The sequence below is a fragment of the Cotesia glomerata genome, linkage group LG4, assembly GCF_020080835.1.
Source record: "Cotesia glomerata isolate CgM1 linkage group LG4, MPM_Cglom_v2.3, whole genome shotgun sequence".
NCBI classification, from domain to species: Eukaryota; Metazoa; Arthropoda; class Insecta; order Hymenoptera; family Braconidae; genus Cotesia; species Cotesia glomerata.
This window is the reverse complement of record NC_058161.1, coordinates 22,025,860-22,041,599: the sequence shown is the minus strand read 5'-3', so window position 1 is coordinate 22,041,599 and position 15,740 is coordinate 22,025,860. Positions and strand designations below refer to the sequence as shown.

Genomic DNA, 15,740 nt, shown 5'->3' with positions numbered 1-15,740 from the left:
GTTTATTAGTTGAATTAGTTGAATCAAAGAAGCGTAAAGCTTTACTTTTTTATTTAAATCTTGTTTTAGTTTATGTACTTATATTATATTATTATATTATTTTATATTGTATTTTTTGTAATTTTTATTGTATTTGAAATTGCCATTTGGCCTGTGCCTTGGCATAAATAAATTAATCAATCAATCAATCAATCTCTCTCAAAGGATCTCACCTGGATCTCTCTCTCTCTGTAAGTACATAAACATATTCAATTTTTCGCTCCACTTTCGGAATTAAATTCTGCTGTATTTTGCCTCCGGGCATTTTCTGTTTCAGAATCATTACGTGCATAAAATCGTAATCTACAAGCTGAAATATAAATTTTATAAATTATATCTTGTGGATTGTCGAAAAATTAATATCAAAATCTGTCAACTCTGAAGAGGTTAGGTTTCCAGTGTTGTGAAATTGTGGGTGGATAGCTTAAACAACGTCAATTGATGCTAACAATCACTTGATGCTTACACGATAACATCATTTTGCTCACTACTGTGTTGGTAACTTACAATCGAAAAGACTGTAAGAACCAACAGTGTAGTCATCAGAAAAGTAAAGACATATAGTGTGTGTTATTACAATAGTATTGATGCTAAAATTGATACCTTAAATTGATTATCTGTCCAGTATCTGACCAGCAATTTATACTTGGAGTTAAAATTCTCTAGACATTTTACGGTTATATTGCGTTGTTATTTGGTATGCCATTAGTGTCTGACATATGTTTTAAATGCAAGAGACCTGTCAAGTCATCTGTTGTCTGTAATACTTGTCAACAACATTTTCATCCTGGTTGCGCTCGTGATTATATAAAAAACAGGCCATCAACTGATTGCTGCAGGAAACAGCTAAACTATCTCTTGGACAGTCTCAATGCAAAAACAAGACTTGCTTCACTAAAATCTACTAGCTCAAACACCTCCTCGGTCTCTAGTTTCAAATCTGCGAACTCTTCTCCACTTGAGCGTACTTTCACAGTACGCGGGTCAACCTCGTCACTTAAGTCTCCAAGAACACCAATTTCTCCGCTACGCCAAAGTACTGATTCAGTTTTTTCATCACCTGTCACTCCACCAACAATGTCACACTTACCAGTAGATTGGTCCAAAAAATCACTTGATGAAAAAATGACTCTATTAATGGAGAAATTTTGTCACTCAGAAATTTCAACGAATCAGAAACTTGAGGACTTAAGTGAAAAACTGCGTGTAGTCCAAGACTCGCAAAATGCTACTACTGTCAACTTAGCAGAATTAAATACTAATGTTAAAACAAATGCTGAGTCAATTTGTCAGATTAGCTCTGATCTCAAGGAAGTGAGAAAAACTAGGGAAGCTGACATGGATTTAGTCAATGAAAGGCTGTGTAACTTGGAAAACTTTGCTCCTGTTCCATCTACTTCTTCGCAAACTGCTGGTGGCACTACTGAATTAGTTATTTCAGGTATTCCTGAATCAGTGGTGAAAGGCTCAACACCAGAAGACATTACAACTGCGGTTTTAAATAGTCTAGAGTTGCCGAAGTTAGTGAATAGTGTCTTGAGCTCTCGTAAATTTCAAAATAAGAACAGGCAACCGCAGAATCAAGACAAACCTATCACAAGCTCCTACATTGTTTCTCTGATATCGACTCCAGTTCGTGACTTTATCATTGACAAGAAACGTAAAGCGGGAGGTCTTCTGGTGAAAAAAGTTTTTCCCACCTACGTTGATGCGGCGTTCCAAGGATCCATCTACGTGAACGAATTCTTGCTTCCAGAGACTCACCGACTGTTACTGAAAACTAAGGAGAAAGCGAAGAATAAAAAATACAAGTTTGCTTGGTCTAGAAATGGAAAAATTTATATGAAAAAAGATGAAAACTCTGAAAGATTTGTGATTAATTGTGAAGCTGATCTTTCCAGGCTTGATTGATGTCCAACTGATTCGACTAATATCTCTGTAAATAATATTCCATCGTCATTAAATGTATTAAGTTTAAATGTAAATAGTGTTATTGGTCACATTGCTCAGTTCTTTAAATTGATTAAGAATATAAAGCCTGACATTATTATCCTTGTGGAAACCTGGTTAAAACCTACATTGGATTATGATATTTTATCACTGAATGATTATTTTATAATTCGTAGAAACCGAATCCTGAAGCATGTTGATATTGATCGTTATATTCAAGGCGGTGGTGTGGCTTGTCTCATACATAAATCTCTAAAAGCTAAAGTACTACATATCTCAACTTCTGATCATTTAAATCAACCGGAGTTTCTCATTGTCGATGTTACTTTAATGACAGGATCTCACCTTCTACTGTCTTGCATCTACCGAAGACCAAAAGGACTCTTTCTCGATGAATTCTTTGATATTTATTCTAGACTTGCTTCAAATTATAACAATATTATTATAGCTGGCGATTTAAATTGTAATTTGTTAGAAGATAGCTATACTGCAAATCATCTAAAGAATTTCATTGCGGAGTCATCATTGTACTGTGTACCTTACGGTGCTACTTTTCACAAAAACAACTGTGATTCTTGGTTGGATGTTATTTTACTAGACAATGAAACTAAGTTATCCTCGTTTATGAAATCTGAGTCTCCATTTATTGACGGCCATGATTACTTACTCTGCCAATACAAGCTGGATAATTTAAGACCATCACCGAAGTTAATCGCCTACAGAAATTTAAAACATTGTGATCATCAAGCTTTATCAACCTCACTTATGAATTCTTTAAAAATCGATCGCTCTATCCTTGAAAGCTCTGATCCAAATGAGTTACTGAATACCTTCAAAGCTGAGATTCTACTTTCTTTGGATTTATATGCACCAATACTTACTAAAAGGGTTACTCGTCTGAATAACCCTTGGTTTACTAAAGAGTTAAAAATCAAGTGTCAGGAGCGTGATAAAATCTACAAAAAAGCTAGAAGAAACAAGGATCCAAATTTACTTACTCTTTTCAGATTGAAAAGAAAAGAATTGAAAACTCAGTTGAATCATATTCGTGAAGAATATTTAAAAACTGCTCTCTCAAATTTACCTCATAATTCAACTGTCTGGAGCAAACTTAAGCACCTTGGATTAATAAAATCGAATCCTTCATCGCCACTAAATTTCTTCGATGCTTGTGAACTGAATGAATATTATGCTAATATAGTTAGAAAACATCCGCCATGTGACACAAATTTCATTGATATTTTACCAATAAACCATACAAAGGAAGTTGAATGCTTATTTCATTGGACTAAGATTGACATAGTCGATGTCACCAAAGCTTTGCACCTCACACTATCCAAGTCAAAAGGAAAAAGCCCTGACGGTCTCGATCTGAGATGGTTGAGAGATCATATTCCGCAAATCTCACTCTTTCTCACAGACCTATTTAATAGATCTCTCGACACTGGTATTTTTCCTGATATTTGGAAGATTATCTACATCATACCCTTGAATAAAATAACACCACCAAGATCTCCGTCAGACACTCGGCCGATTGCTAATTTGTCTCATTTAGCTAAAGTCTTTGAAAGAATTATTGCTAATCAGGTGACAACGTATCTGGAAGAAAATGAGCTATTTGATCCTTTTCAATCGGGATTCAGGAAATATCACAGTACACAAACAGCGTTGTTGAGGCTCACTGACGATATTCGACAGGCAATGGACAATAGTAAGCTAACTATTTTAGTATTATTTGACCTGAGCAAGGCTTTCGACTATGTCGATCCCAAGAAAATACTGATTGCGCTATTTGAGCTTGGTTTTTCAATGGAAACAATTATTTAGTTTTTCTCCTACCTATCCGGTCGATCTCAGTCAATTTTAAATGATCTTGGAACTCCTATTCAACTACTCAAATCATCATCTGGTGTTCCTCAGGGATCTGTTTTGGGTCCAATCCTATTTTTAATAGTAATGAATTCTGTTGCTCAACGGTTAATTTATTGCGAGCACGGATTGTTCGCCGACGATAAATATATACTCTTGCACTTCTTTTTATATCAGTTGAATGAAGCTGTTTGGCAAGTCAATGTTGATGCACAATCAGTTGCTGACTGGGCAAAAGAGCATGGGTTGGAGATAAACTTGTCTAAAACCAAAGTTATGATTTTGGGTTCAAATAGTAAATTGAAACAACTTGAGGACATAGATCTACCACCTGTAGTTGTAAATGGTGTCATAATACCCTACGTTAACTCTACTAAGTGTTTGGGAATCAATATAAGTAGAAACTTATCTTGGAATTATCACGTTACTCAGACAGTCAGTAAAGTGAATTCAGCTCTGCATTGTCTTAAAGTACGGAAAAACATCTTCTCATTCCCAATCAGAAAATTATTAGTATCAGCAACCATTTTACCGCTAATTGATTATTGTACGGTTGTACTGATAGATTCAACATCTGACAATAACACAAAACTTCAGCGTGCAATGAATTCCTCAATGCGATTTATCTTTAATCTGAAGAAAGATGAGCATATCACACCTTATCGACGAGAACTTGGATGGCTATCTGTAAAGTATCGTCGAATGTACTATATGAGTTGTTATTTTTATAAATTACTTCAAGTTGAGAAACCCAAGTACCTGCGAGAGCTGTTCATAGAAGACACTGATGTCAGACGTTCCAGTAGGTTAGCAGCTAAAAAACATTCCTTTTTCAAATTACCTCATTTTGCTACTACCTATATGGAGCATTCATTTATAGTAACTGTGATTCGTCTGTGGGAAGAACTACCCGATAAAATTGTGAATTCGAGTAGCAGTGAAGTGTTTAAAAATAAAGTTTTTGATTACTTACTGAATTTGGACAATTAATAAATAAAATTTATTTATCAGAAAACTTTATGTTAATTTGAAAGCGTTAATGTAACTAACTTAGTTTGATGCTTATATTAGTATCTAAGTTGTTAATATTTAGTTGAGAGCGTAAATATGGAGATGTTAGTTGAATCAGTTCTAATTATAGAATCAGTTCTAATTATAGTCTCTTAAGATTATACCTTATGTACTTATTATTATTATTATTGTTATTATTATGTAAGTTGTAAATATTTTTGTATTTAAAATTGCCATTTGGCCTGTGCCTTGGCATGATTAAATAATCAATCAATCAATCAATCTCTATTTCTCTCTATAATAGTAAGTTGAAAAAGCTTGAGGACTTGGATCTGCCACCAATAGTAGTAAATGGTGTCATAATACCCTACGTTAACTATACCAAGTGCTTAGGTATTCAGCTAAGCAGAAATCTGTCATGGAACTACCACGTCACTCAGATAGTTAGTAAAGTGAACTCAGCTCTGCATTGTCTCAAAGTAAGGAAAAATATCTTTTCAACTCCTATAAGGAAATTACTAGTATCAGCAACTATCTTACCACTAGTTGACTATTGTTCCGTTGTATTGGTCGACTCAACTTCTGATAACAATTTAAAACTACAACGTGCGATTAACTGCTCTATCAGATTTATTTTTAATCTCAAAAAAGATGAGCACATTACACCTTTCAGACATGAGCTGGGATGGTTGTCTGTAAAGTATCGCCGAATGTACTACATGAGCTGTTATTTTTACAAGTTACTTCAAGTTGAAAAGCCCAAGTACTTACGAGAACTATTCATTGAACACATTGATGTTAGACGTTCCAATAGGCTAGCAGCTAAAAAACATACTTCCTTCAAGATACCTCATTTTGCTACCACCTATAGGGAACACATCTTCTTGATCTCCGTGATTCGTCTGTGGGAAGAACTACCAGAAGAAATCGTAAACTCAAGTAGCAGTGAAGTCTTCAAAAATAAAGTTTTTGACTATTTGCTAAATTTAGACAGTTGATAAATTGAACAATTGATAGATTAAATTTGTTGATTACAGTACTTGTATACTAATTAAAAAATTTAAATTGAGATAATAGTCGAATCAATTTAGAAAAGTTTAAAAATGGTTAAAAGTTTTTGCAATATTATTCTAAAATTTAGGTTAAGAACTATGTACTTACATTTAATATTATTATTTTTAAGATGTAAATATTTTGTATTTAAATTGTCATTTGGCCTGTGCCTTGGCATAAATAAATTTATCAATCAATCAATCAATCTCTCTCTCTCTCTCTCTATCTGTGTCTACATTTCCACATCGATGTTAAGAAGTACTTTAAAACATTTAGTTTCGTTTACTTCTACAATCGTCCGTCAGGGAGAGTATAAGTCGAAAAAAAAATGTTGGTGACAAGTCGATTCGTGTAAACAATTTTCACTTATATTTCAGTTCTTCATTTGTTAACGTGTAACAGTTTTATTTTTATTGACAAGATTCTCATATCTGCTTAAAAATATTGCTTTAAACTTTCATAAATGTACTAACATAACATTCAACTTTAATGAAAAATAATTGAATTTCAGATATTAATAAAGTTATCAAATTTATTCAAAAATAAATAATATTTTATGTGCATCCTCTCAAATCCGAGTTTCACCGTTGATATTTCCAAGCAATTGTTTGTTACGAATTCGCCAAGGTTAGTATTCTGGTAATAAACTTGAAGTGATGACACTCTCTGAGGTTATGGATACGGTTCCATGATTCTTGATCCCCGGACAAAATATCCCGAAAATAAATATCCTTAGGTAAAATAAGCCCAAAATGAAATATCCTTGGATAAAATATCCCAAAAATAAATATCCCTGGACAAAATATCCTAAATAATCAAATTTTTCAATAAAACAATTCAGAACAATAAATTTGAAAAAAATTATCAATTTTATTTTAACACTTATTAATGGCATTTCAACGAATATTCGTAGCACGATTTTACAAATACTAAGAATGTTGGTTATTCGGTAACATTTGTCAACTATTACCAGAATGATCATGATTTAATTATCAGTGATTATTTGTGATAATTTATCACAAAAACAACAAAATGAAATCATTTGCTAAATAACAGCGAATACCACAAAATAAATTGTTATCAAAAAATTAATTATCAATAACAAAAAAAATTATAATATTTCTGAATACTGCAATTGTCAAAATATAAAATAGAACTGGATTCAATCAATTACATAATATAGTATAAATATGTAACGGGTTTGATACTGCTCAATTGGCCCCTTAATAAATTTAAAAAAAACAATAAACTAAATAAAATTGAAATCTAAATTAATGAACAAAAGTGCGCCACCAGGATTTTTAATCACGGTTCCTGGAACCGGTTCTAGAGCCGAGAGCTTATCTTATAGGGAGAAAGAGTGGAGGAAGGAGCTGTGAAAGAAATAAATTTTTATTTAACAATGGATTCAAAAATTTACTAACAAAACAATTTAACAACTTTAATTACACACTTACTCATACTGTAAAATGCTGAAAGAGCGGAAAAAGCGGGGATCAGGTTTGGGTCTGGATATCTCAATTAAAACGCGTAAATTATTATCAAAATAAACACTAGGAATTTATTTATAATAAATACACTTAATATTCAATATGTTAAATAGCGGATTGTTTAAATAAAAGCGGATTTATAATACACAGCGTGGGTAGCTCAAGCGATGCCGGTTGACACGTGGGTGAACACTCTGCCGGCACTGTAAAAGCGGTGAAATAAATGCACAAATAACACAATTTATCTGTAACAAACTGAAGCGAATTATTAGCGGTTAATTTAAGCAATTTAAATTATAAAAATAGCGAAATGCGGTTAATTAACAATAAGCGAAAGCAAAGCGAAATTAATGGCGACTTTTTGCAACGAAAGCGTAAAAGCGAAAGATAATAATAATAGTTCGTCTTCTTGCTCGTTGAGTTGGGGAAGAAGGCAATTGCGCATGTCTAGCGGGAACGATCAGCCAATAAAGCGGTCGATCCATGGCGTGATCGAGAGGCTGATTTTCCATTGGCGGTTCGATTTTGCGGGAACTAGCGGTGGACAGGTGCGTCTCTTGAATTCGGGAGTCCCCCAGAGCTTAAGTTAATCGCTACTGGGCCTTGTTCACCGAATATTCTCCCCCGGGTTGGCGGCTGCGTCGACAAGATCATCTTCTTCATGTGTTAGCGGCAGGACACAGAGCTTTCTAATTGGACGTACCAGATCTGTGTTAACTGTCTTAACAGTTACCACGCGGATTTGTCTATCTTCACCTGGATGGACAGCAATTACTTTGGCTAATGGCCACTTGGTTGGCGGGAGATCCTCAGTGGTGATCAGTACAACTGAACCCACTTTGATCTGGTTGCGTCGATGATGCCACTTTGAAATGGCCTGGTAGTGGTGGATGCAGTCCTGGTAGTAGCGTCTCCAGAAATGTTGAACCATTTGCTGGACTTACTCCCAGTGCGAGAGCCGAGCAGGTTGTAAATCTGTCAGCGATGGCTCTAGGATAGCGGTCAGTGACTGTCCGATTAAGAAGTGACCTGATGTCAGTACAGCCAAGTCAGCAGGATCTTCATTCAGCGGTGTGAGCGGTCTGGAATTCAATATGGCTTCAATTTGAGCCAGTAGCGTTGAATATTGCTCAAGCGTCAACAGCGAGTCACGATTGTTCTTCAAAGGTGAAATTTGATAGATTTCACAGCGGCTTCCCATTTTCCTCCAAAATGTGGAGCTCCAGGCGGATTGAATTTCCAGTTCGATCTTGAGCGATCAAGGTTGATAATTCTCGTAATGTGCGGGATCCTGCAGCGAATAGTCGTTTCAGCTCTTTATCTGCTCCTACAAAATTGGTTCCACAGTCTGAATATAGCGTGTGGCAGATACTTCGGCGACTAGTAAAGCGGCGATAAGCGGCGATGAAAGCGGCAGTGGTGTAGTCAGTTACTAGCTCTAGATGTACAGCTGAACTGAACATGCATACAAAGACTGCAATCCAGCCTTTGTATGTTTTTGCTCCACGTCCTTGAAACGTTTTCAGCGTGATAGGTCCAGCGTAGTCGAGTCCTGTATGCAAGAAGGCTCAAGTTGGCTGTACTCGTGCGGCGGGTAGTTGACCCATCAACTGTTGAGCGCGTTCTCCACGGTGTCTCGTGCAGATAACGCAGCGTAAAATAAATGATCTAACTGGAACACGGCCTCCAATGATCCAGACACTCTTGCGTAAATCAGCGAGTATAAGCTGAGTACCTCCGTGAAGCGTTTTGCGGTGTGAATCATCAATCAAAATTGACGTAAGCGGTGATTGTCGCGGTTGAATCGCTGGATGCCTCTCTTCTGGGTCCAGCAATGCGTTTTTCAAGCGGCCACCGACTCTCAGGACCCCCTGATGGTCGATGAACGGAGTCAGCTTAGTGATGCTGTTATTTTTAGGCAGACCATCACCATCTTGTAGCGTGTGAATCTCTCTAGCGAAGTATTGTCCTTGAGTGAACTTAATCAAGGTCAATTTAGCGCGCTCCAGGTCTGATGGAGTAAGCGGGTAGGCCAGCGAAGATTGTGGAACTCTTTTAAAGCGGTCGATGGCACGATGCCAGATGCTGAGTTTCCGTAGCAGTGGAAACAGCTGCGTGTAATGCGACAGTAATTGTTGGAGCAGGCAATTTTCTGCTTTCCAAGTTACTAGTGTCAGACCTTGGCGTTCTTCTCGATGCGTTGTGTTGTCGGTTGGAGGCTCCAGAGTGGGCCAAGAGGATTCTGGTTCATGAAGCCAGGTTGGTCCATGCCCCCAGAGAGCGTGTTTTTTTAATTTTAGCGTAGGTATACCTCTTGAAGCGCAGTCAGCGGGGTTTTGTTTTCCTGGAATAAATTTCCAGGAGACATCTCGAAGCGTTTCTTGGATTTTTCCCACTCTATTGCGGACGAATGTCTTCCAGCGGATTGCTGGACTTTTAATCCATGCGAGAGTCACGGCGGAGTCAGTCCAGAGATTAATCTTGACATTTTCAAGCGACTGAACTTCTTTGACATGAAGTATCAGTTGTGTTATCAACCATGCGGCAGATAATTCCAAGCGTGGGATTGTCATGGTCTTCAGCGGTGCTACTTGCGTTTTTGAACATAAAAGTGAGACCTTTATGTTCCCATCAGCGTCAGTGACTCTCAAATAAACAGCGGCAGCCATAGCGTTTTGCGAAGCGTCTGAGAACCCGTGCAATTCCATAGTTGCTCTAGGTGCTATATTATTCCAGCGTGAAATGCGAATGGGTTCAAAGATCCTCACGGTATCCAGTCCATTTGTGAATGAGTGATGGTGACAATTGTTCATCCCATGACACTCTATCTAGCCACAGATCTTGCATGAAAATCTTGGCTTTGACGACTATTGATGCGAGAAGTCCTAGTGGGTCATACAGCTTAGCGATTTCAGACAAAATAGCTCTTTTTGTCTTGGGCGTCTCTGCCGGTAGTGTGTACTTGAACTGGAGAGCGTCAATGCGTGAATTCCAGTACATACCCAGGACTTTTACTGGTGCATCACTGATTTCTTTAAGCGCTGTATCCAGCTGCTTTTCTGGAGTGACTTTTGCGAGTAACCGTGGACTATTGCTAGCCCATTTGGCAAGCGGGAAGCAGCCTGCTGCACACAGAGCTTTTGTTTGTACTGCAGCCTTGATAGCGTCTTCTTCGTTGTCTGCTCCCCGTAGATGTCATCTACGTAGCGTGTTTTCAACATTGGAGCAACAGCTAGCGGAAAGCGGTGTCCTTCATCCTTTACTAGTTGGATAAGCACACGTACTGCGTCAAAAGGTGCACTAGCGGTTCCGTATGTGACTGTCTTGAGACAGTAAGCGTCTATTAAGTCATTCTCATCTATCCAGAGAATGCACTGAAGCGGCCAATCAAGCGAGTCAACCTCAATCTGTCTGAACATCTTGGTGATGTCAGTAGCGAATAGAATCCTGCTGCAACGGATTCTCAACATCACATCAAAAATGTCAATTTGCGTTTTGGGTCCTGCGTGGAGAATGTCGTTCAATGAAATTCCTGTAGATGTTGCACAGGAACCATTGAACACTGTGCGGAGCTTCTTAGTGGCACTATCAAGCTTCAATACCCCATGGTGAGGCAAGAAGTAAGCGTTTGCGGGCAATTCGTTGACTGGTACTCGTACCATGTGTCCTAATTGAATGTATTCTGCCATGAATGCACGATATATGTCAGAATATTCTCTTTCTCGCGACAAGCGAGTTATTAATCTGCGTGACCCCATAGCTGCGTTGATAGAGTCGCCAAGTTGACTCTCAAGGGCCTTAAGCGGTAATCTCACTACGTAGCGTCCATCAGGCTGTCGATAATGCGTTTGACAAAAGTGAATTTCACATTCGTCTTCTTCAGCGGTGTTGAGCGGTGAATTTTCTGATGGAACCTCTTCCTGTTCCCAAACCTTAGTGATAGCGTCTTGTAATTCTGTATCTTATGACGCATGTAATGCTGCGTGTGACGTGGAAGCGTATTTAGCGGTGAAGGCTCCATAGACAATCCAACCAAGCGTGGTGGATTGTGCAATAGGAGCATTGCGAGGTCCCCGTTTAATCTCTGTGTTCATGATCTGTGCGGCTGGTGATGCACCTAGAATAATAACAGGTCGTGGCTGTAGATAATGCTGGTCAGCTAGTTGGAGATTCTCCAGATGCGGCCATTTCGGATCAGCGATCACGAGCGATGGAAGATCTACCGTCAGTGTTGGTAGAATATGCATGCTGACATGCATTAAAGCGGGTGTACACAGCGAATGAAGTTCAATTGTGCTCACTCCTAGTGAACTTCCTGCGGAGACATTGCCAATGCCCTTGAGCATGACCATGTCGCGTTGTAGCGGTTGTCCAAGCTTCTTGAAGAGCGTCTGTCTCATAAATGAGAGCTCTGAGCCTTGATCAATCAAAACTCTGGCGGTGATTGGATTACCATGATGTGGGCGGACCTGGACTAAAGCGGTAGCTAGCAAAACTTGAGCGGAGAGCGGATCTGAAATAACCAACAGTTAATGTTGAATTATAAGCGGTCTAAAGGATTGATTAGTTGCCTGTGCGGAAGATGTAGACTGCGGTAAAGCTGGTTTCGTTGGTGCATCCAAAATGAATGGACATGGGGTGACGTTGACCACATTTTCGGCAATCTTGAGCGCTCTTGTAATCTGCGGCGCGATGCGGAACACGAAAGTTAAAGCACAAATTGCATTTGTCAACTATCTTGTGTAATTCTCCATAGCGAGGTTATTTAAGGCTCGAAGTCGAGTTTTCAGTCTTAATAAACGGAAAGTTCAGCGTACCGGTGTACGAATGACTATCAGGAGCAGCACCCGATGTGCTCTGCGATGCTCCTGACACTCGACCTTTCCTAGCGGTATTACACTTCACTTAACACAAAACAATTTTTAAGCGGAATAATTAATTAATTTAATTGAGATAGAGCCAGCCTTATCCGGCTCGAGGGACCAAATGTAAAATGCTGAAAGAGCGGAAAAAGCGGGGATCAGGTTTGGGTCTGGATATCTCAATTAAAACGCGTAAATTATTATCAAAATAAACACTAGGAATTTATTTATAATAAATACACTTAATATTCAATATGTTAAATAGCAGATTGTTTAAATAAAAGCGGATTTATAATACACAGCGTCGGTAGCACAAGCGATGCCGGTTGACACGTGGGTGAACACTCTGCCGGCACTGTAAAAGCGGTGAAATAAATGCACAAATAACACAATTTATCTGTAACAAACTGAAGCGAATTATTAGCGGTTAATTTAAGCAATTTAAATTATAAAAATAGCGAAATGCGGTTAATTAACAATAAGCGAAAGCAAAGCGGAATTAATGGCGACTTTTTGCAACGAAAGCGTGGAAGCGAAAGATAATAATAATAGTTCGTCTTCTTGCTCGTTGAGTTGGAGAAGGAGGTTATTGCGCATGTCTAGCGGGAGCGATCAGCCAATAAAGCGGTCGATCCATGGCGTGATCGAGAAGCTGATTTTCCATTGGCGGTTCGATTTTGCGGGAACTAGCGGTGGACAGGTGCGTATCTTGAATTTGGGAGTCCCCCAGGAGCGAGTTAATCGCTACTGGGCCTTGTTCACCGAACACATACCATAATTAACTTATTAACTAGCGATGCGGAGAAATTAACTGCGAGACAAACAATATTTACAACTATACCTTTCCAAACGACGATTCGATGACTAGCTGGGATGTTCTAACAAACGATCTCCCACAACCTGATTGAATCTTATGGGCTTTTAACTAACAAACGGTCTCCCACACCTGTCCTAACGCTAGTTGGGCTTTTTCTAACAAATGGTCTCCCACACCTTTCCTGAAGCTAAACTTAAAATTACAAGTCCACTGGACGACTGAACAAAACTAACTCCACACACTTTTAACTTGATTTTAAGTCCACAGGACTACCGATACTTATAACACTATTAACACTCTCTATCACACATGACCCGTACAAATCTCACACACATGACCCGTACACACACACTCTGAAGTTACTTTACTTTTATTTTAAATTATAAAAATTATAACAAAATTTAATTCCCGAAAATCATTACATTAACTTTCAACTTAAAGAAACAATTCAGTCATCAGCTAGCAATTAAATTAACAGAACATTTCCAAGACTGAAAATTTAATTTCCAAATGTCCGAACTAAAATCCGACGCATGAATTTATTCAAAATCAATCGTAATTTTAATATTAAATATAAAAATAATTCTCATAAAATTTCATCAATTAATTTTAACTAAAAATTTCTGGACTTAATATCCATGCCTAAAAATACTTTCATAAATAATTTTTAATAAAATAATAAATTTAATTATCAAAATAAATTCAGGAACTTAAGTTCAATATATATATAAATGAACCATGTAGAAATTCCAGTTAAATAATAATTGAATGTTAATTTTCTCAATGTCAAAAATTAATTTCCAAGTGAATATCTACGGGTAACTCAGTCTCAAATGCGCCAAAACTCAATAATTAAATTCTCAATAAATAATATAATGTTAGATAAATATTTTCTTGTAATAAATAATATAAATAATAATAATTCAATTGTTCAAATAAATTATCGAGTAAAATAACCAACAAGAATTTGCGCGCTCGAAATGTACGCTAACTATTCGTTAGTGCGTAGTAACTTTTAACTCGGGTACAAATTAACTACGTTGGAAAATTTAATCGACGCTTGACTAGTCCGTGAGAAGACAATGGAAATTTTCTCGAAGATTTTTGTATTCGGTTTCATTTTATTAAATTATTAAATAAAATATGTACAATTAATACCGATTTTCAGATGTTCAAAATTTATTGATAATCGAGTAAATTATTTTTATCAAATAAATGCTCACGACAATTTACACCGCAAGGTCTCTGAGTGTGTCTCGAGTAAAGATCCCCTTGAGATCCACTCAGCACCAACTAACGAACGTTAAACAATTACAATCAAATAATTATTGAATTATTACGAATTAAATAATTAATGAACAATTAATCAGAGGAGAAATAAATCGAGTATAAACTCCGCGGTCCACTCCTAGCCCACAGAGTAATTATTGATACCTTGTTAAATATACGACGATCTATTTCACTACTTCAGAATGAAGTCCTCGATGTTGATGGCTTCTGTCGATAGGTAACTACTCCAGGGGTCGGTCCCTTTTGATTTCTGTGGCACTCCGTCTGGCGGTTATACTACTTCTCTCTGTTGTCATGCACGGCTCCTCTGTAATAACCCCTAACTACCCCTTCCTACTCTCTCTTTAGGCCCAAAGATCAAGACGTGCCAGTGCTGCGTCGAACAATTATCGATGTCTGGCGACTTATCGATTTAAGGTAATTTTACCCTGTTACAAATAGTTAATCAAATAAATATCCTAATTATTAAAAGAAATGATTTTTGCAACATTTCCCAAAAAGCCAATCTTGGAAGAAGGATCATAATTTATAACTACGCAGTTCAGACGCCCATCATAATTAGATACGCTTTTCGACGATTCGCAAAGTTTGCACTAGTACTTATCTGAATCATACATAACTCAGTGTTAAACTGCTCATCTCTAAGAGCTTTCAAAAATACAGCAACAGCAGCGTGATGAACAACATAACGGTTCAATCAATTATGCCAACCTTCAGTTGGATTATTTGTTCGCAAATTATCATTCACAACAGCTGCATGACAATTCCACATAAAAATATCAAAACGTGGTTTTTGACGTTTCTTTTTATAATGGCATGATTTACCAATTCACGTGGCCTCAAAATACTGTAAAAGCTCATCAATCTCATTAACGCCTCATAGAAATCGGTTGCGACAATCAAATCATAACATTGAATGACATCAGCAGATTAGCGTGTCCGTTATTTACCAAGTTGATTTTTTTTTCGCTGACGCCCCCTGGATTTTTAGTTCTTGATCTAAAAAAAAATATTCTATATAAATAAGCTCTTAATTACCAAATTAAACCTTGCCCCAATCGAGTTACATTTCCCATTTAAATAACATGGGAATTTGCAACTTTTTCTTATTAATTTTTTTCCACTAACAAAAATGCCACTACGACTATTATCGATGCATATTCTAATAGAAAATTGAATTTTTTACAAAAAAGTTCTCCTATTCAATTTTTCGATAAAATCATTCCTTTAAGAGTTATTCGTGGTTTAAGTTGTGTTTATAGTTATTATCATAGTTTTTCAATCTTGCTATAAAGTTTTATGTGTTATAATCATTTATTTCATCTATATATGTTCCAAAAATTTTATTAAAAAGATAAA

At 37.1% G+C, this 15,740-nt stretch overlaps 2 protein-coding genes across 4 annotated transcripts in view; both read left to right on the top strand.

The window, feature by feature from the left end:
* LOC123263017 (protein trachealess) overlaps positions 1-15,740 on the top strand; it is a 372,435-nt gene that overhangs the window by 331,172 nt on the left and 25,523 nt on the right. The gene's annotated exons all lie outside the window — the stretch shown is intronic.
* LOC123263018 lies at positions 230-15,383 on the top strand. Its single transcript, XM_044725534.1, has 3 exons — positions 230-2,048; positions 4,972-4,973; positions 15,373-15,383. Exon 1 carries the CDS (start codon positions 739-741, stop codon positions 1,948-1,950), a length of 1,212 nt encoding a protein of 403 aa, XP_044581469.1. The 5' UTR covers positions 230-738; the 3' UTR covers positions 1,951-2,048; positions 4,972-4,973; positions 15,373-15,383.